The sequence below is a fragment of the Atheta coriaria genome, unplaced genomic scaffold, assembly GCF_025399875.1.
Source record: "Atheta coriaria isolate IRGN ID8LTWV9N9 unplaced genomic scaffold, Caltech_Dcor_3.1 hic_scaffold_5_pilon, whole genome shotgun sequence".
Classification (NCBI taxonomy): Eukaryota; Metazoa; Arthropoda; class Insecta; order Coleoptera; family Staphylinidae; genus Dalotia; species Dalotia coriaria.
In genome coordinates, this window is record NW_027045447.1 from 10213865 (window position 1) to 10239815 (window position 25951).

General features: G+C 35.3%; 1 protein-coding gene across 1 annotated transcript in view; it reads right to left on the bottom strand.

The window, feature by feature from the left end:
- Nucleotides 1-17063, bottom strand: part of LOC135792077 (POU domain protein 2-like) — a 40438-nt gene extending 23375 nt beyond the window's left edge. Inside the window, 2 exon segments of the mRNA XM_065302698.1 lie at nucleotides 10715-10753; nucleotides 16214-17063. Coding sequence (XP_065158770.1) covers nucleotides 10715-10753; nucleotides 16214-16883 — 709 coding nt within the window. The 5' untranslated portion in view covers nucleotides 16884-17063.
- Nucleotides 17064-25951: the final 8888 nt, after the last annotated feature.

The window sequence follows — 25951 nt, forward strand, 5'->3', positions numbered from 1 at the left end:
CGTCATGATTTATTAGCAGTGTTCATCGACATGATGTATGATTGCAGAATAAACTGATTTATTGATTTTAATTAAAATTTTAAATATTTTTTCTTATTTTTGGCTTAAAAACATTAAAATCCAATCAATTTCTTAATAAAAAATAAACTAAAGTTTAAAATATCATTGATTAATCATCAAATAATTAATTATCATTTGTATATTGTGTGTAACTGTTTGTAACCGATTTTTTTTCTCCAATATTTTATTTTGTTTTTGAATTTTGATCCCACGGTGAATGCGAGCGCGCTAAAACACGTGTAGGGCCGTAATCGGCGCACCAATATTTATATGCGCGCGGACGATTTTATTACACGATGTCGGCGCGCGGCGATCGCGGTTGGGGGCGGCTAATCATTATAAAGTCGGCGCGCGCGGTCCGACCACAAAGCCGCGCTGGACAAGGATGCCGCAGGTAGAGAGGATGAAAGATGAAGACGAAGAGGAGCACACCGAGAGCACTTACTATTCACATTCACATCAACATTCGGATGCGGCCTACCGATTTGAATTAATAAAGCCGATGAAAGGTTGAAAAGGTATAAGAGGTAATAAAAGGCAATAAAAATCAAGCCGATGTTCACCAATGTTAAACAAATACGCAGGCACGAGCACAAACATCATTTAAATGAGTTTAATCGTTTTTTACTAACAGAAGTAATGAAAAATTATCTTCTATGATTGATTTATTGATTTAAATTTATTTTTTGAAATAAAAACGTATTATTTCATAGAATTTTGTAGAAAATCGCAATTTAAATATTAGTTTAGTTGTTTTTACCTAAGCTATGATTATTTTTAATTATATGTTAAATAAAAAACATGTAAACGTAGTTTTTTGTTGAAAAAGAAAGGAATAAGTTAATTTGAGGTTCGATATCGTCATTCGTCTGTCGGTTTCGGTCTCCCCTACAGCAAAACACAATAATTATCGCAACCATTTTGCCATGCAATTGTGGAATTGTAGAATTGTGAAAACCTTCAAGTAGTCGCCCGGCATTGTGCGGCATTGTCCGTCTGTTTCGCGGGTCTTCTCCGCGCACGATTTGCACGAACATTTATTGGTCAGCACGGTACACACAATGCAAAGTATCATTCCGTGAATTAAGCGAAGAATAGAGAACGCGGACGAGTTGCGAGAGCCAATTGCTTTCGTTTCCGAACGCGAAATAATGCGATGGGCATGGCCGCAACGCGGTTGTGCATTTTTTTTACTTAGAAATCATTAAAATAAACACACACTCACATACAACACACATGTTGGCATTATGCGAACACAAGCACGAGCACGAAATATTTAATCCTCTTCCACTGCTGGAAAAAGTTCAACGCAGAAAAAAAACATTGAAAAATGACAGAAAATTCAAATTATCTTCTCGTCGTGGACGCAGCGCGTAAAAAACGTGGACAATTTAAAAAATATTAAGCCAGAATGAACGAAACATATTCTGAATCGCATTATACATGAATGTATTTATGCATTAAGCATTCGTATATGTAAAGAGAAGAACCGAAAAAATGATCAAGACAAAAAAGCTAGCAAGAGACGTTAATATGTATACGCATCAGAAACAAGACGCTCTATACCTGAGAATGTACCTGAGACACCTGAAGATACACGTGTGCGCGTGAATCAAAATTGAATCGAGGAGGATGAAGAATGGAAGACGCGGGCATCGAGAGAAGACGAAGGCCGTGAGGGAAAAAACCGTCACACTTGTTATGCGTCCCTGCGCGGAATTTGTCATAGGTTATTTTAATCAAATTATTATTATTGTGTGCTTCCTCTCGAAAGATCCACGAAATGATATTAAAATGATAGTGGCATTATAAAATATCAGCCCACAACACCAGGGAATTAAACTAATTCAATTTGAAACTGGTTGTTGAAGAGTTGTCGTTATAAAAATTGCTGTGATGTAAAATATTGAAGATTAAAACTTAAAAACAAATAATTTTGATTTAAAAATCAACTTTTACGCCTTTTTACAGGTTTATTTGCCTTAAAAAGTAGCCTAAAAGTAAAAAAATTGATTTTGTTGCAAAATTAATTTTAAAATTTAAGTTTTGTGCAGAAAAATAATAAAAAAAGTTTTTTTCTATTTACTTTGCAATTTTTTCATGTTTTTTTCTTAGTAAAACTAATAAATTCATTAATAAATAATTTAAAATTTACTTTTTTCTCTAAATTCAATAATAAATCATTTCTAAATTCTTCAATTTCTCATTCCATCTTTAATTAAAAACTCCTCACAAAATAATCTTGCTGCGCACGAGAAAAAAACGTGAATTCAAAATGTAAAAATATTTAGATCCGTCATGTAATCACATGTAATCCCATGATTCACCTTATTAATATGAATCTAAATCATCATATCTTATTCCGCTCGGTTTGAACTGAAATGATTTTAATTGGTTCGAACACAATTCGTTTCCAATTCACTGCCTCTATCTGAGTATGCATTGTACGCTCATTGTAAGCGAATTAAAAGGTTAAATTAAGTGATAATTTCTAGAAATTCTTTCGCGAATCTCGAGCGCGCATCTTTCGAATGTTTAACTTTAGCGTTGCCCCGTTGTGAGCGTTGGTTAGCTGGTAATAGAGACATAAAGACATTAATAATGCATTTTTCTCATCGTGGGGCTCGATTTCTTAATGTCAATGATACCACAGACACACACATACTTGAATAACGATTTTTATTCTTTTAATTTTACCTCAACGAACAAAATAACACGAAACGAGTGAATTCGTTAGTGTATTAAGTTTTAGTCCTGTTAGAAGTGGAGTGAGTGAGTGTGTCTGCTGGCAACATGCTATTATTATTTTTCTAATATAGTAAATGTTAATAAACGATGTTAATTTACATCGAATTTACTGGAGTTAATTAACATCAGAAGCACTTTATTAGTGTTGGTTTAAACGTATAAATAAATTTCGAGCAAGCGTTAATTATGAAGTGTTTTTCGATTTATACCACTCAGGACCGAATTTAAGTTAAATTTTTTGATTTTTACGCGCATGCGCAGTAGATATTCTATATAATGACAGTTAGGTAAGTTGTAGAAGACATTTGATACTGGTTGTTGCTGTCAACCGAAGCGTGTCATTCAATTACGAAATAAATATGTTTAAATTAATTAATAAACAAACGAAGCGAAGGATGTAATTGCAGCGTACGCATCGCGCGCGCACGCGCAACTGTCTATTGGCTTCGCTCTTCGACTCTCATTGGTGACTCTTTATACACTAATGCACGTCTATTTGCCTGCGCGGATGCCTACTTAAGTCGCGTCCCTTCGTGCTTCGTTACTTGATTATGGAAATAATGATTTTAATAACATTTCATTCCGTACTGTTGCGACCTTAGTTTAAATTAAATTTACTGTTTGGTAACTGGGAACGCCTGCTTTTTTTCCTAATTAAATTAAGACTTAAAAATGTCCGAAATCTTGAAATTGATTTGGAAATTTTCGTCAGGGAAATAATAGTCGGCATATTAGCAGCACAAAGAACCGCAGAAATTTACAAGTGGAAGTCACATAAATAATATCACGAATAATATCGCGACGGGCAGCGTATAAACAAGCCAGGCGCCGAAGAACACCGAAGAACTCGAGAGCTTAACTCGCAAGCCAACGAAACGTGACGATGCGCAAGTACGTAAACCATACTCTACTCGAACTCGGGTTAATTAGGCAAAGGCAACAACAAACCAAGAGATAATTATTATCATTTTATTGGATGCCGAACGGGTCGAATTTAATTGATTAATATCACTCACAGATAACATTCTAGAAAATTTCCAATATTTATATTATGAGTGTGTAGACTCTCAAATAAAGTAAAGAGGAAACGCACCTGGCGGTAATTAAAACGGATTTTCGTGTTCGCGTGCGTTATGACCGAACAAATCGCCGGATGGACGAACGACGATTACTAAAATGAAAAAAGAACGACATCGTGATGACCAAAACGGACGTGACACTTTATTCATTTCTGGTGTGTTATTATTATTACGCGCACTTTTTTAACATCATCAAAATATTACGTTTAAAATCTCTTAAAGTAATATTTTACTTTTTTATAAATATAAAAATATTTATTGATTAAAAATTACAACGTTTTCGCCCAAAACTCACGTAATTTTAATCAATAAATATTTTTATATTTATAAAAAATAACATGGATTACGTATTCACCAAAGAAAGTAATAAATAATATTTTACTGCCTAGGCAGTTAAATTATTAAATTTTTTGTTCAATTTTTTAATTTTTCAAAAATTTCAATTTTTATTTCTTTCATATTTAATATAAAAATGAATTGCTGTTCGTTAGTCTCGCTAAAACTCGAGAACGACTGAACGGATTTATCTTATCTTGGTCTTGAATTATTCGTGGAGGTCTAGGGAAGGTTTAAAAGGTGAGAAAAATTCGAATAATTGCCGGGAAATCCTCAAAACAGCTATTTTCTATAGAATAAAATTTGACATTGAGATTTAATCATAGTTATAGTTAAATAGTTGAATTCGAGATGGCGCGCTGAAGTGCATTATTGACAAAACTTTATATAATTAATTTCTTTAAATTAAAATACTAATCTTATTGATAGAATTGACTCTTACTACGAGTATGTCTAGAACAAGAGAGTAAAAACGAATTACATTTTTATTAAACACTGCCGGAACGAAGTCGCGGGCAACAGCTAGTATTTAATAAAAACTATTAAATATTTAATGCCTAGACAGATAAATAGTGATTTTTTGTTTTTGTAGCCTTTTATTACTCTAATTATCACCTCGTCTTTCTGAATTTTTATTTCAGTATGTGTATGTAAGCATTACATAATTATGTTTAATAAAGAAGACTTGCGAAGAGCGCTCAACTTGACTGAGCGATGACTAACCGCGTAAGTGAGCAAACGAGCCAGAAGCGCCACGGCGAAATTCGTTTTTAATTGGTGCTGGTCTTAAGTCAGAAGACTCAAGGTTTAAGACGCTTAAGTCAAGACCAAAATTGATATATTCTCAGAATCTGAATAAACTACTAACTACACCTGAATGCGTACACAATTAAGATGTGCACCGTGATTAAAAACACAGCGTAGTAAAAAAACAACCCTTATAAAGTTAATTATTTTCCTAAAGTATAAGGGTTGGAGTTATTTTAAGTACCGATATATTTTTTATTGAACAACCCCTTTACCTAACGGTATTTTTTAAATTCACTTTTTTTTAATTTAAAATACATAATAATAATATCTATAAGTATGTAAATAAAATAAAATATGAGAGAATGTAAATGATATTTGAGCGATTCTCGCATTTTTCCACCATGATAAATGCGGTTTTAATTCGCTCAGCAACGGCCTTATTATTCTAATTAAGATGAATTCGCGAGATAACGCCGCCAGGGCTCGCTCATCTGCCGAGAAGACCACAAGAGAAAAGAGTGCCACGAAGTATGTGTGATAATTATCTCAACGGTGCGGATATTCACACTCGTACACATGCGCACTTAGCATAAACATATTCATATTTCTACAAATACTTACAGATAACGCAAATTAAATGGCAGCGATAAAAATAAGGTTAAGTATACACAATGTTTAATACTGCAACTTATATCGAACTAAATTTTAGGTTACGTTTGTGTTGTGGGCATTTAATTTTCCATTTTTTGCAATAATTTGCATTTATTGGTTGCAAAACGTTGCAAAATTAAGAAAGCGTGACACAAAACATGTTTACACTCATGTCTTGTATATGCTTATAAATTATTTATTTATGTGTAACAAGTAGTATAACCACTAACCTCACTTAACCTAACTTTAAGCAAATACTGATTTTTATTCACTTGTGTGCAAAATATGAATTTTTTAAATTTACATGTTGAAATCGATTGCATGTCTGTTTCTATTACAAAATAATTTTGATCATATTAATTACCGAAGTTATATTCTATTATTACTTTTATTATGCCGTGGTATGACCTAGGAAAGTCGAAAAGTTCTCGGAATTAAATCCCATTTGATATGCGCTCGTATCATTTTCTATCATTACTCATGCACGATACACACTCGTCGGGCAGTCGGCTAATATTCATACTCGTACACGGAGAGAGAGGAAGAAAAAAAACTGAGGTACCGTGAGAATGCATCGCACACACGCATGCATCTCCACCTCCTTCACGAACATGGGCAGAAATTGTAAGAGGGTATATGGTGTTGCAGGTGAGGCACAACAAGTTGCACGAGTCGGTTAGTTATCTACCTGTACCTGGTGTGTTGGCCCACCTTTTAGCTTCTTGGTGGCTTGGTTTTAATCTTTAATACAGCTATAAAGTAGCCCATTGAATTCGACATTGTTACAAATCGAATTTGGGGACATCTAACGGGCGCCAAGGAAGTGCCATTAGTTTTACTAACCTATCTCAACATATTTTAATTGGACAGTTAAAAATGGAATTTGGAATAATCTCAACATCAGGGTACCATGAGGATACACAATCGCTGCAATCAGACGCGCAAAATAAAAGTTTTTCGTTAAATTTTTGTTTTTATTGCACAAAAACTTTTTCTGATAATATTTCGTAAAATTTTTTAAGAAATTTATTTGTAATTAAATTTTACGGCCTGTGATGCTTGTAAAAATATTAAATTTATATTATTTTGATAGATATTGACGTGTAAAATTTATTTATTTAAAATTGGTGACATATAAAGAGTGCAACAGTGCAACAGTCATGGTCTACTAAATGTGCCGTTTGCTAATTACATGCAAAAATGCAAAAGCATAAATTTATTTTTATTTTATTTTAATTAGCTCTACACATCATATTTTTATGCTCGCAACAAGCGTAATTTCTTTAATTTGCTTGTCGGGATTGCAAAACATCAGACATTCGAATGCAAATAATTTGCCACAGCAAGGTGTACTTATTAAAGCATTATCTACCAAACCGCATACTCTACAAAATGTTTGAATAAACTTGTTGATGATTAGCATACTCATTTCAATCCAAATGTTTTAATTTCCAAAACATGCAGTATAGGTCCGCATCATGCGAAATGATGAGAAATAATGACAAACGACGAAACAGGAATCATCTCGGCGTCCGCGTCCGACATTAATGCGCGCGGTAGTTTTGCATACGATTATTACCGCATTTGTTCGCTCGCTCGACAAACAGACGTAATCAGCGCCCGGCAAAAAGCGCCAAACGCAATCATACGAATTGCGAGCCGCTGCCGCGCCAAGCTAATACATTAAACATTAATAGAAATAGAAATAAAATAGATACATTAGACTAGGATATAATACATACATTATTAGGCGCACATGTGTGTAATGGCGTTATTAATGTCAATTTTGATTACAGAAAATTGCCGGCGCACTCACGCTCAAACTTACAAACATCGACTTCAAGTTGATGCAATGATATTGATACTTTTAAAACTTCCAAACACTCGAAAAGAAATATATTAGTTTCAGGAATCAATTTTTTTTAAGAATTTTGGGAAAAAGTATTTAATTCACTATTAAAATAAAGAAAAAAGTTGACAATCAGGTTTGGTATTTTAAATTTTGAGTAATTTTTAAATCTATATATATAAAAATGAATTGCTGTTCGTTAGTCTCGCTAAAACTCGAGAACGGCTGAACGGATTTATCTTATCTTGGTCTTGAATTATTCGTGGAGGTCTAGGGAAGGTTTAAAAGGTGAGAAAAATTCGAATAATTGCCGGGAAAATCCTTAAAACAGGTCTTTTCTATAGAATAAAATTTGACATTGAGATTCAATCATAGTTATAGTTAAATAGTTGAATTCGAGATGGCGCGCTGAAGTGCATTATTGACAAAACTTTATATAATTAATTTCTTTAAATTAAAATTGCTAATCTTATTGATAGAATTGACTCTTACTACGAGTATGTCTAGAACAAGAGAGTAAAAACGAATTACATTTTTATTAAACACTGCCGGAACGAAGTCGCGGGCAACAGCTAGTATTTTATATATTTAAACCATTTTTGAGTCTTTTTTCTATATTTTTATAAAATTTCCTATTTTTCTTGCAATTTCTATGTGTTTATTACTTAAAAACCAAAATTAGTCAAAAGTTACGGAGCCTTATAAACTCTTTTAATTCATTTTTTTTTGTATTTAAAACATATATTTATAATTCCGAATATAATTCACGTTGTATAATATATATTCCTATTTCATATCAGGATGTAGAAAACGACGTTGAGTGCGTCGGTGTGTACGAAATTAATGTATCAAGTAAAGCGCTGCCAGCCCACATGCGCTCGAAGGATACACACCACGTGAAGTCGGAATTAAACTAATTTGTTTTTAATATCGCCATCGCGCGACAATGATGCCGTAACACACCTAGGAGCATAACATTTTAATTTAATCATATACGTCGTATAGAAGTCAAGTCTTACACTACTCAACTTTTTATTTCAACTTGAATAAATTTTTTGTGCCTTCTTTTTCTCCACACACTCGTCAAATTTAAACCGTCTACGTATATGTGGATGTTGTTCATATTTTTTTTCACGCGTGCAATGTGTGTACTTTGGTAAACGGAATGCGGCGTCACGGTGGCTTGACAAATTTGACTACAGCCACGGCAGAAGGGCGAGTAATGATATTACCATTGAGGGCAGCCAGCGAAACCAGACGGCGCACCGCAACGGATATGTGGGTGCAAAAAAATCGACACGCGTTTGAATTCAGCAAGGAGCGAAAAAAATGAACTCAATAATCATCGCAGGTAACGCGAACAATGAGCATCGAATTAAATTTTTACTGTTAACAACTTTTGCCAAAAAATAATTGCTCGAAAATGATTCGGTCAAGTAAAGAAACATCAAATACACCTGTTTTTACTTATTGCCTTACTTTTTACAACAAAATTCTATAAAATTTTTAAAAACCAATTTTTTGTTGGTGATTATAAACAAACCGTCATTAAAAATTGATTACCGAATCTTTGTATGTGCATGTTGAATGTGTGTAGATGGACTCTTACAGGAAGTGTCGCGTTTACTTTTTTTTTGCTTAACTAAGATGTTTGTGCACATCGGCTCTTTGTCTTTTCACTTTGAAAATGTTTTTACGCTCGCGCTGCTGTGATTGCTGTTGAGTGTTGTTTATTCGCGCCGCGAGTTAATTCGAGACATTAAGGCGTTAACGATTCGTTAAAGTTCTTTGCAGTCGGCACCAAAAATAGAAAATTTAATAGAATATATAATATAAATATAATCATCATCGTGTCGACGAGCGACACAAGTCGTTTGATATTTAATTTTACAACTTTCACTCAAATAAAGCTGTGTTGTTGGTGAGTGCAGACGTCGAAAACAGTTCTAGAATAAAATCGCATTTTTTTGGCATAATTACCAAGTCCAGTGGATACGTAATGCATAATCATGTATGAGATGTAGGTAATATAATGCAAAAATAATGATTGCAAGGAAAAAATTTACGGCTATCATCAAGGTGTGGGGCGCAAAAAATTCGGGTGCAACAAATTATTGCGTAAACAAGTAGCCGAAATTTTGTGTACAAAATTACTGCTTTTATAAAAATTTCTCAAAATCACAATTTTTTCTTTTATAAATCACCCTGTATAATATTATCTCTGCAACATGCATGTTCTCTTAAAATTCACATTTTTTGTTAGCTAAAATTTTACCTGTGCGTTTTTTCCACCCTCGTATTTTTTGCTTGAGGTTTTCTATTGCTAAATTCCTAGGAATTGAATTTTTGCCTAATTTGTGCGTTGTGCGTGCACCCCAAATAAATTTTACCTGCGTGAGGATTTTTGGCAAAAACATGGGTCCAGGTCCACTACGCGTAAAAGTACCTACATTAACTCGTAAAACGACTTTGCAGCTGACTTCAAAAAATCAAAAAAAGCACCAAAATTTCAAAATGTCAGACAAATAATAATCAAGACAATATCCGGTTGTTGGCTGACGACCGACCGTATGGTGCTGGTGCTGTACACGAAAACAGTTAATTAATAGAAAAGTCACCGTCGTAAAGTTTGCATTTGCAAGCGATTCGCTGAAAGCAACGGCGCAACGACGTGTTCTGCCAAATATGGCGACCGGACGCATTCTTGTACCAAGCCATCAACATTAACATTAACTTCAATAAAACGTAAAGAGCCAACCAAACGTAGAAATACAACTAACACGGATTTTAATTCATTTTCCAACTCCTAACCTCCAAAAAGGTAAAATTCAGACACGTGAACGTTGTACGAGTATGTTTGTTATTATAATATAAGAATAGACACGTTCCCCGTTCCGAACGTGCAGAATTAAAAGAAAATTCTATTCTACAACATAACCTGTTGGCGGAGCACACTTTTGACTGACATAGGGGTAGAAAACCGCCCTCGCCGTACACGAATGTAAACACATTCTTTATGAGGGTTGAACACAGCCGGGGGTTAACTAAAAAATACTCGTACTACCTACGCATACTTGTAGTCATACTTGTTTTGTAGAAAAGGGGATGTCTGAAGACTAGTGAATTTCAAGGGTTCCCGAAGGGTGATGGTGGCCAATTTATAAAACGCTCATGGAATATTATCAGATTATCGCTGAATATGATTTTCATTGAGATTTATTTCTTCAAAAAAAAAACTCACCGTATGGTTTATCTGCAGGTATAGGTGATGGACCGTTTTCTGAAACAAGAAAAGTAATAATTTAGCTTTCGACAACACCAATGTCTTTATTTGCATCCGTATCGGTTACCAGCTACCGTTTACAATCATCGGGTGCGCGTGCGCGCATTACACACCTGTAATACACCTGTACCGAAGTGTTACCCGGTGTTTACCGGCGTTTATGCAGATCAGTTCGTGCGCGCCACACGGGAAATTTGCATAATACAAGCCACAAAATCATTGCGTGCATTTAACTGCAAACCACCGACATGAAACACGTCGGAAACACAGATTGAGTTTTGCACACAGCAGTTGGTTGATATTTTAACTTACCAAATATTTAATTTATCCACATACACTTATAGTATTAATAACTTAACCTCCAATGTTGGTCTGACACTTGTCTTGACTTAACTGTGTTTCTCTCCGTGTGTAATTCGGAATCAGCGACTCGCACTTCATTTCTTTCACGCCGCCCGCCGCCGCATTTCATTGAAAACATCCGAAAGCTGGTGGGGACCACACCGCATTGTCTTACGCCTCTAAATTAGATACAATTATTTCACATTATGTTATGCAAAATTAATTGCCTATTTGATTAATTGCTCGCTTGCGGTTGTAGATGGCTATCTCTTAAAATTTAACCAACACCAAACTAAAGTTAGGTTAGGTTCCACAATTCGTCTCTGTGTGTATCTAATTGTCTATAACTTGATGATTCTGTAATTTTTCGTAATGCGGCGTTTGTTCGTGCCTGTTCGTGTGTTTCGTGCATAAAACGACTTATTTACCAGTTAACATAGAAATTACCATGATATTCTCATTCAGCCGTTCATTAGTACTCGTCGTGTGCACTCCGTAATTCTCATTCGCCTCTGTCTCAAACTGTGACTTAAGTACGCGCGAGTGTATAGCAGTTTGGTAGCGCCAAGCGCAATGAAGTAATACGGTTTAGTTTACATTAAAGCGCTCGGAAATTATATTCCTCCGCAGCGCGCACATAAAGCGTCCGAATTTTCGAATTCGTCAAATTCATCAAAGGCGCCGCGCGAACACGACAAGTTTCAGCTCGTTTACAGCGATTATATTCATGTGCGCATCAAATGTGTCATGTGTCATATATTTACTACACAGCTCTACTTAGTTAATTTGGTGCAATTCCGAGGGAGACCATGACCTCACTTAATTTTTTTTCCTTTCTAGGAAATGGTAGGACTTTTATGGGTTCAGTACAACGATCTACGCAATACACAACGAAAAAGTTCAGTTTTTATTAAAAAAATAAATAAAAAAATAATAAAATTGCATTTTATATCAAACTAGCTGTTGCCCGCAACTTCGTTCCGGCAGTGTTTAATAAAAATGCAATTCGTTTTTACTCTCTTGTTCTAGGCATACTCGTAGTAAGAGTCAATTCTATCAATAAGATTAGCAATTTTAATTTAAAGAATTTAATTATTTAAAGTTTTGTCAATAATGCACTTCAGCGCGCCCTCTCGAATTCAACTATTTAACTATAACTATGATTGAATCTCAATGTCAAATTTTATTCTATAGAAAAGAGCTGTTTTGAGGATTTTCCCGGCAATTATTCGAATTTTTCTCACCTTTTAAACCGTCCCTAGACCTCCACGAATAATTCAAGACCAAGATAAGATAAATCCGTTCAGCCGTTCTCGAGTTTTAGCGAGACTAACGAACAGCAATTCATTGTTATATATATAGAATAGATTATTTATCAAATGTATCAAAGAAATAAAAAAATATTCGCAAAACAAGAAAAATTGATGATTTACGCAACTTTTTTCATTGCAAATCATAAAATTATTAAATATTTATATAAATAAATATTATATTGAATAAAAAAGGTAAAATTAAGTTACTTAACCTTATATAACCTTACTTAAGCTAACTTAATTTAACCTAAAAATACTTTAGACCGTGATTCTGGACAATTAACAACTGCAATATCAAATAAATAACCAGCAGTAAATAAATTCTAATTTAATGAAGTCATTATCATAAAATTATCATAGTTTAAACGAATTAAAATCAAAATGAATGTTGTACAAGTTTAATAAAGTGATGTACTTAAACACTGCGGCTATAATGCACGATGAGTTTCCTTCGTTTAAGCCCTCACGCGCGCACGTATTGATCTTAGTGTCGATGCGCGATGCAAATTACATTAAAATCCATTAATAGCGCCGTGGCCCGGCAGCGGGCAGCGGCGGCGCAATTTGTTTCATTATAATATAATTCGCCGGATGAGTCAGCGCAACCGGCTCTCTTTCACAAGACTCCATCCTCCGTCTTCCTTCCAACCACCGGCGACTCACAACTTGTCTTGTGGTCATATAGCGTCACATTTCGTATACTCGTATATACATATACGCATAATTAAATATACAGTGTGTTCTAGTTATTTTCGGTGGGTAATAAATTCGTGCTTTAATTTTTAGGTCATTCTGGTTGAGTGAAGTTGAGCTGAGAATCAAGCATGGTTGTGGTCGAAATATGGAAGCTCGTAAAAGCTCAGTTTATCAATAACGGGCTGGGCAGGTAAAAGTACCTACTCGTAATGCTAAATGTAACACAATATAAATATACAATGTGTTTTGGTGGTGAATTTGTGTAAAATTTGCTTATTGTGAATTTGTGATATTTGGTAGGAATGAAACTTGTATGCAGCGTCGTGCGCGACCGTGAAGAATGAATGAATGCTGCGAAGAAGGCTCGCATAAAGATGCGCGCCAATAATGGCCGTTGGCCGGGGCGCGAGAAAATTCGATCGACCGCAGAGGACGACGGCAAAGGCTCGCCGCAACAACGGACAAAACCGACACCCATTAGCATCACAATATCAGCGCGATATTAACGCATTATGCGGACGCAATAAATCATCGCCGGCTTTGAAGATTTTAATTAGTTTCTAATCAAATTCGTGGCCCAACCGAAAAAGGACAAAAAACACTGGAAATTGAGGCAAACCTACCAAAACACAAAATCATCTTATCATCAATAAAATTAACTAGTCAGCGTAAAATTAAATCGAAAGAATAGAAGTTTAAAAATGGAAAAAGAAAAGTTTTTTAGGATTTAATTAATTACTTGCAGAATTAATTAAATAAATAAATGTAAATAATAATACCCGTAGCAGTAAACCAGCAAAATAAATAAAATAAAAATATTTTCTTTTTCTAGCAGGTAAACATTACAAATTTATCTGGTCTGATATCAAAATGTCATTGAAAACACGATTTCAATACTTTATTACACTTTTGAGGAGTTATTTTCAACTTATATCAAAACTGGGTCTCAAAATATATAAAACAATATACAATATCAACAATAACGATTTGTAGCTACAAAAAAATTAAAATTAATAAAAATTAAAAGAAAACTTCAATTTTTTCTAAAATTTTTTACGTTTTTCGGTATTTAGAAGCAAAATATTTCGCCTAAAATAATAATAATTACCCAATAGTATTCTTGTTGAATATAATGAGTAGGTTTTAACGAGTTTGTAAGCTTTCATCGAACATGGCCTAAGATAATGAAGTAATGAAACTGTAAACGCTCTGTCATTTGGCATAACGCGCGTGACCAGCATCTCTTTGCATCTACACACAATCTCGCACCTTTCAGATGAGATTTGTCACACGTCGCGCTTACAATGCGCGGTGAATATGCATATTCAAATATTAAACACCGCCGCAGATTAAATAATAATCGCATGGATTACCAGTACAATTACGAACTGAGTAGTTAAATGAGACGCGTCTGCATGTCATAAAGAATAGCGATTGACGCGTGGTCAGCATCTGGTCAGGCTTCCAACACGTTTTTCTGCCAAGATTATAAATCCTATTTACAGTATCAGAGGGTTATTGAAAGAATTTTAATGTTTTTTAACTGCTTATTATATTTATAATTGGGAATTAGTGTTTCGCTTGCCCAATATTTGATTTTATGATGATGAATGTTTGAGAATGTTAATCACGTTAAAGTAATGACATTTGTGACTATATTGAATGTTATTTATTTGCATTTAGTTAAGAATCAAATTAGCGTTAACCGTAAACAAAAATAGTTATTAACAACAAAGTTATGAGCTAGAAAGTTGATTTTACATGATTTTTTTATGAAATTTTATTGTTTTCTAGGTTTTTCTTTGAATTTATCATAGAAAATTATTAAAATAATTAAATGCTCAATATTTGTCATATGTAGAATTTAAATTACGTAAATTTTTTAATTAATTAATTACTTAAACCAAAATAACCTTAAAATACAAAAATTTCCGAAAATTTGTGGTAAAAATGTGTTATCATTAGCGTCTGTGGTCAAAACCTAATAGAACAGAAGGAGTCGTCATTACACCGGCGTCGGTGAGCTGTTGGTAACAGTAATAAGTCAAATTACCGGCCAGGTAGGTACGCAGACAAGCCGACAAGCCGACAACGCTTCACTTGCAAGACAGTTGGACGAAAATCATACAGAAAAAAAACACCCGAACTAAACCGACTCAAACTTCCTAGAAATTTATTAAATAATTATTTTTCAAAGCCCTCCAACAATTTGAGCATATGACCAAAATTAGAAGCATAAATTCATTTTTCAAATCAAATAATAATATTTTTATTCAAATCCAGCCAAAACATAAAATCTTCCATTATGCAACAATGTATGAGTAGATGTAGATGTGGCTCCGTCGCGCGTTCAAATTGAGGCTTAATTAGCGTATTATAATTATAATTAACCAATTAGATGAATTATATATATTTCGGGGTTTCGACTCTGTAATTAATGGAAGCGGCTGTGTGTATGTGTTGGAGTGTTAGATGGTGAAGGCAGCACAGCGAATAATACGGATATTAAAATATTAAGCGACCCAACGAAAAATAACATTTGCATAAGACCCATGTTTAATTTAAGTAATTGATTAATTATATGGATTTTACACGATAATCTACATGTATGTTTTCATACAAATTTGGTATTTTATTGTCAAAAAACGCTTTTTCTGACCATCTGCTCACAGTTTGACTATGAATACCAACATTCACATAAATTTACAAAAATTTTTGAAAAAATTTGAATACCAATATCCCAAAACCATTAATCTACATGTTCTTTACGTGGTATACAATTTTTCGGCACAATGCAAAACGGGACGCACCTTTGCAAATAGACCTTCCACCTTCGCATCTTCCAATCTTACATATAAAAGAACGCATGGTGGCAAAGTTTTTCTTTGATTTTTTTGCTTTGAAATTTCACTCCCCTCACATACCTGTGATACAAGCCAGGTCAATACTAAAGTTTATTCTTCACACACAGCCCCAAATTATAGGTTAAGTAGGATTATAAGCAATTACTCTCTTGGGAGAAATATTTTTGCAAAACGCAATAAATTCTATATCTGAATAAATCCAGTTGGAATTATAAAGACAGGTAGATTATTTTGATGCTTACCATCTCTGAGTGGTCCTGGACTAGCCGGATTTGATCTGGGTGAAGAATTCGGTGGGCCTACACCGGCTTCCCCTGATGATGCACTGCCTGGACTATGCACTCTCGCCGCCTGAATCGTGGGCGACGTCTGCTGCGCGAATTTATTGTTATTCCCACCCCCAACACCCGCACTATTAAAGTACACGCCGTTGCTCTGCAGGAGTAGCATCTGCTGCTGAGCGGCGGCTAAACTGTTCAGGTTCTGTAGGCTGGTCAAACCGCCCAAACTGTTCAATTGTTTGAGTTGTGACGCGACGGTGGCAGCACCACCCGCCTTCGTCTTAAACTTCGACATGGTAAAATCCAGCGGTTGGTCTTTCTCGCCCGGTGGCGCTCCGCCGGTCTTTTGATGGTGCGGGTGGTGATGATGACCCGCGAGGGCCAGATGTGGATTGGGCTGTTGTAGCAACATGGGCATGTCTTCCAAGGCGATGCCCTCTTTCGTCTGGCGCTGCCAGAAGCTCTGCGCTAGGAAGTCGATGGTGTTGTTGTTCAGTTGACCCTTGATCGACTTCGGCGTCGTCTCCAGGTTATTGTTCATATGGCGATGGGTGGTGGGTGACGTCTCGACCCACCGCCGCACGGTTTCACTTTTGTAATCCGCCAGATTCGCTACTTTGCACCCACTCATATAGAAACCGGAAGATGGATCACCGATCACACAGAGGGTTTATCACTGAAAATATCCTCGATATGTAAACAACGCGCGAAACGGTCGGACGGCGAACGTGCGTGCACCTTCGCTGCTCGCGCTCTTTTGTTGGCGAGTTGGAGTGCGAGCGACGGGCCGGAGAGGACCCCGGTTCGGAGGAAGGCGAAGGCAGGCGCCGAGGCAGGATGCGAACCACCACGCCACGATGGAATACAACCGCGCGCTCACTTCGACCAGTTCTTCGGCGATGTAGTCGCGCTGCTCCTTGATGCTGTGCTGGTGGCGCACGGTGGGGATGTCGGCGTCCGGTTGTACGCGGGTGGGAGACGCACACGTTGGCCAATCGCCGCGCCCGATATACAATAGTACATAAATTGTATGGATTATTTATTTATTCCTATATGTTATGTATTTATGAATATATATGCTGCGCGCGCGATGGAAAATCCTGCAAACTCCCGGCCCGCCGCCGGAGAGATGAAAATCGACGAAAATACTTTTTTTTCTCGCTCCGCAAGTTAAACTTGCAACTTGCATGCACGAAAACAACGATTTTTCTTCCGCTAGACAAAAATTTTAAATTAAAAATCTTGTACGTGCAATAATTAAGGCCACCGGATAATTTAATTATATTTAATAGTAATTTATACTAATTCGAAACAAGACGTCAACTTTCTACTCGAGTTGCGCACTTGCTTGCGCATTACTCACTTCCTTAAAACGTTTATTGAAATGCCATTTCGATGCAGCGATTTCAATTCGTTGTACTTGGCTCGTTTGCTCGCGTTGCTTTCTTTGCGTACTTAATGCCGATTTCAATTAGACTAATTTCATACGTAGGTACACATCTACCTACTTGCCTAATTACTACAGCGTATTACGTTTGCTAATTGTCATGAATAAATACATTGATTGTTTTTTAGTGCTTATAAATCATTTTATAAAACCGTTTCTATTCAAATTTTAATAATTTTAAGCACGTAATTGACAAAATGTCACTTTTACTGCAGAAAAATTATTTTTTTATATTTTTTATATGATTTAAAGCACAAAAAGCTTGAAAAAGTCCAAAATTTGTTTACAACCGAAAATAACTATGTTTATACACTTAATAAATATCAATAATAGTCTTATTTATTCAAATAAGCGCATATTTGCATATTACAACCTAAAATTTGCAAATTTTTTTTTATTATTGTGCTCTAAAAATTCCCAAAAATTGATTTTTTCAAATGTCCGTCAAATCACCACCAGCAATATAAACATCCAAATATTTCTCATAAAAACTCTTAAAAGTCGCAAAAAATGTGTTGGTGCATATTTTACGAGTATATCCAAAATGGGTGCAATAAGATTTTTTTGTGATTTGACCTGGGTTTTTGCCTTTTTGCCCAAAATGGTCAAAAACCACCCTCTATAATTGTGTATACCTGCAAACAAAATAATTGACTGTGAAATTAGATTTAATAATTTAAAATTTGTTTTGAAATTTTTAGTTTTTTTTACTTATCCAAGAAATGTCTTGATAATGTTTCACTTAGAACACACAACACATACAATCGCACACTGCGAGAGTATATAGCGTCGAGTATTCGTCCGGTAGCGTTGTGTCTCATAAAGAATCTGGAATATAAGTATAACGACTCGGGAATATTATAACCACGAGTTTTGGTTCTTCCGCAGGACGCAGGACCCTCTCAAAAGGCGGATATAAATTTTTTGGCGTTTCGCGTACTTTTTGCTTATACACACAAGTTATATTTATACCACGGTCAACTTACAAAATTAGTCATACAATACCAGAATTCAAAAAGAAACAAAAAACTTATTTCTTTCACTATTTAATAAATAAAATTATATTTATTTATTTTGTTTAATAATTTTTTTTTAATTTTATTAAATAGCTATTAATAAGTATTTTTGGTAATTTAGTAATGACTAATTTTTATTTGTCGTGATTGTATGTGTATTTATGCTTTTTGCTTTTTTGCAAACGAAAGTCGCCACTAAAACCGCCCCCTTTGTCGCGCGGCGGCTGTCGGACTGCCAAAACATGTAAAATATTAATGGTCGCATCATAAAAATTATTATCATATAAATATTTTGCGACCCCGACTGTTCGCAACAGTTCAGCCAGCAGAAAAATTCAACGAAGCTTAGCAAATAATTTACCAACAAAAATTTCACTACTTAATTTTATAAAAAGAAAAAAATTACCGTAAATGCCATTCTATCCCTTTTTGGAATAAAACCCGATAATGCAAAAAAGTCTCGAAATTCATTCTCATTCCATCTCGATGAATAGATTGCATTATTGTTTGTTCTTCAAGGCTTCCATCCTCGTGCATCTTGTGTTTCGCACTCGCTTTGCATGCATGTTATAGGCAACCCCTCGCTGGCGGTGTAGTGTTCGGGCGTTTTTTTCCCAGGAAACGGGATTTTTTTAATAAAAAACGATTCTGTCCGCTCCGAAGCCGGAGGGTAGCCCAAAGTGGCGGCGGGGCAGTGCGGGGTTGTTTTACCTTCTTACCTTGAGCGCACTATTAGAAAAAAGATTGCACCTTAGCTCGACCTAGATTTTTTCCCCAAAAAAACCAATTTTATTATTTACGCATTTATTGCATCCCCGATCTTGATGTCTGATCGCACCGGTGAGCGATTCAATGGGTATGGGTAATAGCTAGGGGTTGCAAATCCGTAAAAATCTAAAATTTGTATTTTTTAAGCAAAAATCCGTTTTTTAGCATAGAGGGTACATTTTCTCACCGTTTTCACCCCGTGTGTGTACTTTGACGTGTCATGACTCAAGGTGCAACCGTTTTTGGGTCAAACGAATCAAATTTCAATACGTTTTACAAAAATTTCCATTAAAAAAACAATTAATTCTTTAACTTTTTTGTTTTTTTAAAAAAACAGACTAAAAATGTTTTGATTGGTGTAAATTTTGAATATGATACACTTAGGTACGTTTTTTATATGATAGGGTGAGATTTGATTTTGGCGGCGGCGGTGGCGGCCAATGGCAGCGCGTTTTAAAGTAAAATCGCCGCCACCCTCGCGCATTGGTGCATACGTAATGCGGAAGCGCGACTGCGCGCCCCTCATCTGAATATCGCGCGGGCCGTCAGGATAGGGCCGTTATATGCGCCACCGGGATCGAATAACCGATGAGCGCGCGATGCACCCTGCGGGGATGGCGTATATAAACGGCATCCTTTTTTATATCCCTTATTTTTTATATAAAAGAATATCTTCAAGACTATAAGCTAAAAGAAAAATATTAAATTTTTGCAAATTTATCAACATTATTCTCCCTCTAGCGCCATCTATTAATGAACAAACCATATTACAAGCTAAACCCTACTAAAATGGCATCTAAAACTATTTCTAATTAAATTTTCGCATTTTAACTCTACGACTGTCTTCATTTCTCATTCTGTACGCTTGCCTAGGTCCCAGCCTCTGTTTATGCACATACATTAGTAATTTTCGTTTTTGGGGTGATTTCCACCCCAAAATTAATGTCAGCAGTATGCATACAAGGCCTGGATCGATATGGACGCGACGTGTATATTGAGGATTTGCATGCATCAGGGACACTGTTATTAGCCGGAGATGAATGCGCTGCGAGGGCTGCATAGAAGAACAAAGAGCTAGGGATGAATCATGAATCATCTTGTTTTGCTTTCCCATGCATCTAGTGATGTATGTGTGTGTCTATGTTTACGTATTTAATCAGTCGCTGACCTTTGTAACCTTCATATTCATTCAGATTCATAAATTTTAATTTTGACTCTGAGAATAATCCTTAGACATAAAATTTAATATTTTAATCAAAATTTAAGGGTTAAAAAAATAAATTTTGCAGAATTTACGACGCGCGTGTTACAGATGCGCGTGAAAACGAAACTGTCAAAGGCGTGAAAACATTTTTTTATCATTTCAACCCTCTGCCACCCTCTGCATTCGCCACGTTTAACCATTTACATACATACACGTACTATGCATATGGTGGTTGAATACAATTTCAACCCTTCTACATTTACACCCCTAGTACTACCATTGGTTCCACAGTAAACGACAATCCACAAACGATAAACGGTAAATGACATGCTGCATATAAAAACCGTATAAAAAACATAATGTGATATATAGGAAATCAGATTTAAATTGTTGGAAAGAGTTAAAAGGAAACCTTCCGGTAATCGACGCCACGTGCCCAAAATCCAACCTTAGACCCCTTTAATGACATGTGGACACATACGCACGCTCCATACACGCGTCGTGATACCTGAAGATGTTTCTACCCAACTATTCAATACACCTTTGAATGCAGAGCAAACACTTGGAACATCTGAACCCTTTTAAGGGTGAGACGCGTGTCGGGCTGGTACTTCCTGGTTTTCTATTGTAAATTGTTCCGGAATGCGTCTGTTGGCGCGTGGCACACCTCCATTCTATGTTGTGTTAATAGTTATGTTAGTAGTTGAGAAATTATCTATGGATTGAAGCACCAGATGGCGGTAGTATACAAACATCGTATTTTTATGTTTAAAATGGTTTAGTCACGTGATGTTTACGCATTTTTTTCTTCTTTCACTTTATTTCTACGTTAAAATTCATCCCGTGACTAAAATCCACGAATAAAGTACTTTAGTCACGACTTTGACTATCCGTGTTTAAAGTATCACTTTTTGTGTCTCAAAACCATGTTAAATGTTTACGGTATTTTTTCTACTTCTACGTAAAACTCCACCCTGTGACTAAAACTCGTGATTAAAGTATTTTAGTCACAACTTTGGTCATTAAACCGTGGAAAACTGACGTTTTAAACGTGGAAGTAAAAATAAATACGGAAGCAAGTATGAAACAAAAGTGCAAGTGATGTTGATCAGCACACCCGCTGTCAGTTCTCGCTTGGAAGATAAAAGCATGTGTTATGTGTGTGTGTGTGTGTGAAAGAGGTAAAGAAGTAAAAAAGACTGTCGTGTAGATCTGCAGCCGTGAGCGGTGGTGATCAGCTCCTCACCTCCTTATTTCGCCTTCTGTAATACCAACCTACCTACTCGTACCTTCAACCAGCCGAAGGCATTCGAATGAATGAACCGAATCCACGCATCCACACATCCCATTATCTTGCGTCTCCCGCGCGTTCCAACTGCACTCACCGTCCTCACCTTCCTCAACCTGAAATTAAACCTTTTCTACCTTGGAAAGGTGGTATGGCGACACGCGGCGCGTTTCGTGTCGCAGTTTCGCCAAGAGTCGATTCATGCCCGTTGCCTGCGTTTCCGGTGTCGCGTCGGTTGCACCGGTAGCCTCGACCTACCATCAAAAACCAACCATTATATACAAAAAATTCGGACTTTTTTTCTTACCTAATTCTTAGCAAAATCAAACATACACTATGTCCTAATATTTTTTATAGTTTTTAGCTGCATTAGAATAAAACTTCAAATTTGTTTTATTTTAATTTTAATTTATCTGATTAAGTAATAAAAATACCAGTATTTAATGCAGTTGATATTAAATCAATAAATTTTTATTTTTTAAACACAGTGTATGTTATTTCTTGATGGTGGGCGATATTCAGACGTATGAAAAGTAAAAACATTCAAAGAAACGCACATAATGAAAGGGAAAACGATGCGATTTTATTGGAAATTCAGGCGGCGTAATAATCACCCTTTTTAACGACAACTGCTCCCCAAACGGCGCAAAATTAGTTCAAAATGATTACCGAAAATAAACGACTTTTCATGGAATAAGAATATTCCAACAACTGCTCGTAAACTAAGCCAAACTTACAATAAAACCTTTAATTAACAAAATTAATAATAATAAACACTTATATTCTACCTATTAACAGATGGCGCTAGTTGGTATAATGTTATAACCTCTAAATCGCTGATCAACAAGATCTACAACTATATTTACAATTAATTCAACGCGAATTGTGAATTATGTACGGCTACAGCGTGCCACGAATAAAATCAGCGTTAAAATCAATTAGAAATTGACCGTTTGCTGCGCATTTTTATCGATGCTGGCTTTTATTTATGACGCACGGATTGCAATCGACGCTGGTAATGTCTAATTAAACCTGCGATTGAATGCAAATAGGCGATTAGTGTTTGCGGCGCAAATAAAAGCACATAAAATATAATCGAGTTTAATAAAATCAATGCAAATGACAACTATCTAATCGCATCTTGCGCGTTTGCACAATGAATGCATAAATAAAAAGGCATTGAAATTGTTTCGACGTGAAACAAAAAAATCAGAAAACGACAAATGCATGTGTGGGAATCTTGCTGTGGCAGACTTTCCACAGCAAGAATTTTATTTTATGAGTTTATCTATTTGTTAATTGAAATAGCAATTAGATTTGTCATTTAGTTTCAAGAATAATATTTTTATTGGTGTTTTAGAAAAGATCTTATTATTTAATTAATATTCTAATACATAATTGCAAAAATTTTTTTATTATTTGAAATTTTGTCCCAAAATCCGTTATTTTTTATTTTTTTAAATTAAAAATCAAACTGTGAAAAATACAGGTTTCACACACAGTATGTTCGTTTCCTCAAAAAATTCAATATAAAATCAACCCTACATTTAGGTTTGCAAATATTTGAAATATAGGGTTGCAAATAACTGAAATTCTCAGAAATTCCTAAAAATTTCAATAAACTTGCTTTTTTTCATTTTATTCATCCAAAAGCCTTTTATAATGATTTCAATTGATTTTCGCTTGAATTAAACCCCATGATGTCACTTTTACAGCGATAATAACAGGTTTCTGGACCTGGTAGTTCATTTTTCTCTTTTTCACTTTTTTTATAATTTGGAAAGTGAAAGTATTGAAATATTTCACACTTTATTGCTCAATCGAACACATTGAACGAATTGTTAAACCTGGATCAGCTTTTCTCAAAGTTCAGAAGCTTTTTAGACACGATGCAAGTTGCATATTAGAATTGTAACACGTTGCAGATTTGCTCGACGAACTGGAAAATTTAATCGCCAAGAATGCACCAAAAGAAAAAAAGGATAATCTTTTGGTAAGACGTATGTGGATATTATATATTATACCTTGTGAAAAATGTGTGGGTGGAATACTTTGTTAAAAATCGACCTAAAAAAATCTACAAACAAATAATGTTTTAGTTTGCAATTTTTTTTAATAAAAAAATATCGTGTGAGAAAATTTGTACGTTCAGGAAATGACCGATGTTACCCGGACTTGGGTAACATTCTACAATATTCAAATAAGTAGTTTTTTATCTTTTTATATTCCCATGAAAGGTAACACAATGAATCACAGCCGGCTCAAAAATGCATAGAAGATGCACATTTGACCTTGGCCCATTGCTCGAGGCATGGACATCTACGTAAACAGTAAAGAATAGAATCATTTGCATGAGATTCTTCGGAAACCATTCATCATCAGGTGAGTGTGAGGACAAATTCAAAAGACCCTCAATCGCGTATGCAAATATTTAGGAAAGGAAAACATTCAGGTATAAATTGAAAATTTAAAAAAGCGCAACCAAATTTTAACATTAAATAAAAACTGTTTAAATGATTGATTAAAAAGGGATTTTTAGAAAATCAGGCGTATTGTTTGATTAAACTAGTTTTAAACATCTTAAAAAACATGTAAATTATCAAAAATATAGAAAAAAATTTATTTTAAAAGATTTTTGACGTTGAAATTATAAAATTAAATTCTTAGTGTGTTTATTTAATTGTTCAATAAATAGAAATATAAACCCATGTAAAATCTTCCAAACGCATCATTGACTTTTCCATTCTTAACGATTTTCTTCGTTGGCCAAAGAAAGACATCTCAAAGCCATCTTGAGGTGGCGATATAAAATTAGCCTCTCTTCATCATGCGCTCCAATTGCAACGAATGCATTCGTGTGATTTACGTGCGCGTATTATGTCTCATTCGCAAAGGTGCGCGCGTTGAATAATTACCTAGACGATGACTGGCAACTGACCAACACTTTTGTGCGCCGGAATTCTTAAGTAAAGTAAAGTTTGAAAGTTTTGACCGTTTCGAGTGTGTGCGTCCACAGCGCCAAAATTGGTCTTAAACTCGCCGGACATTTTCGAGCGCTTTTTCTTTCTTTTTCGCTCTATTGAGTGTTGGTCCGAAATGAAATAAACTGCCCACATGTCATTTAACGGTCGGAGCGGATTGTGGGTGCGCGCATAAATCACCTGAACGCGTGCTGCGCGCACAAACGCGCTTTAGAATTGCTTTCAAATGCTGAAAAACCAAACTGGAATAATGGCGCAACCAAATGGTCAAAGGGAGCGTCAATCGGTGGACAGATGACGCGTTAACGCCTTCATTAACTTATAAATAACCCAAAAAGACTAAAATTTTATCAGATTTTAGATAAAAATAAAGAAAAACTTTAGAAAAATATTTTTACGTTTGATTGGTACCCAAAATAATATTTATATCTTCGTACAGGCGCCAGTTGTAACTAATTGTGTAATAAAAAGGATATTGTTGTAAAATACCAAATTAGCGAATTCGTTGCGCCATCCATATCCACCCATTATGACATTATGACATTGTCATTGTCAGCATAAAAAAACATCCCGTATTTAATTTTAATTTTATAATCTCGACTTTTACTGCTTTCGTTTATTTCTCTTTTTTCCGCTGGTGAGAAGAAGACATTTTTAGGCGTTGCACAGCTCGAAGGTGCTGTTTCAGGTGGTTGGCGAGCGCTCGCTTCTCGGAATGTCGCGTTTTACGAGCGCGACTTGCGAGAAACAATAAATGCGCGTATGAAAAATTGCGCTTTGTCGGCGCGCGATTTGCGCTAATTTGCATCACGTATTCGCTTGCCCAAAAACAATTTGCAAATATTATATCCGCAACAATAAAATAAAACAAAACAAAAATTAAATTTTAAAAAATTGTTGATTTTGATTTTGCGTTGGTATCGAAATAATGATAGAGTATCAAGTTAATCGAACATGTAAACGGTCTTAAAACACCTGTAATCAAACTGCTGCGC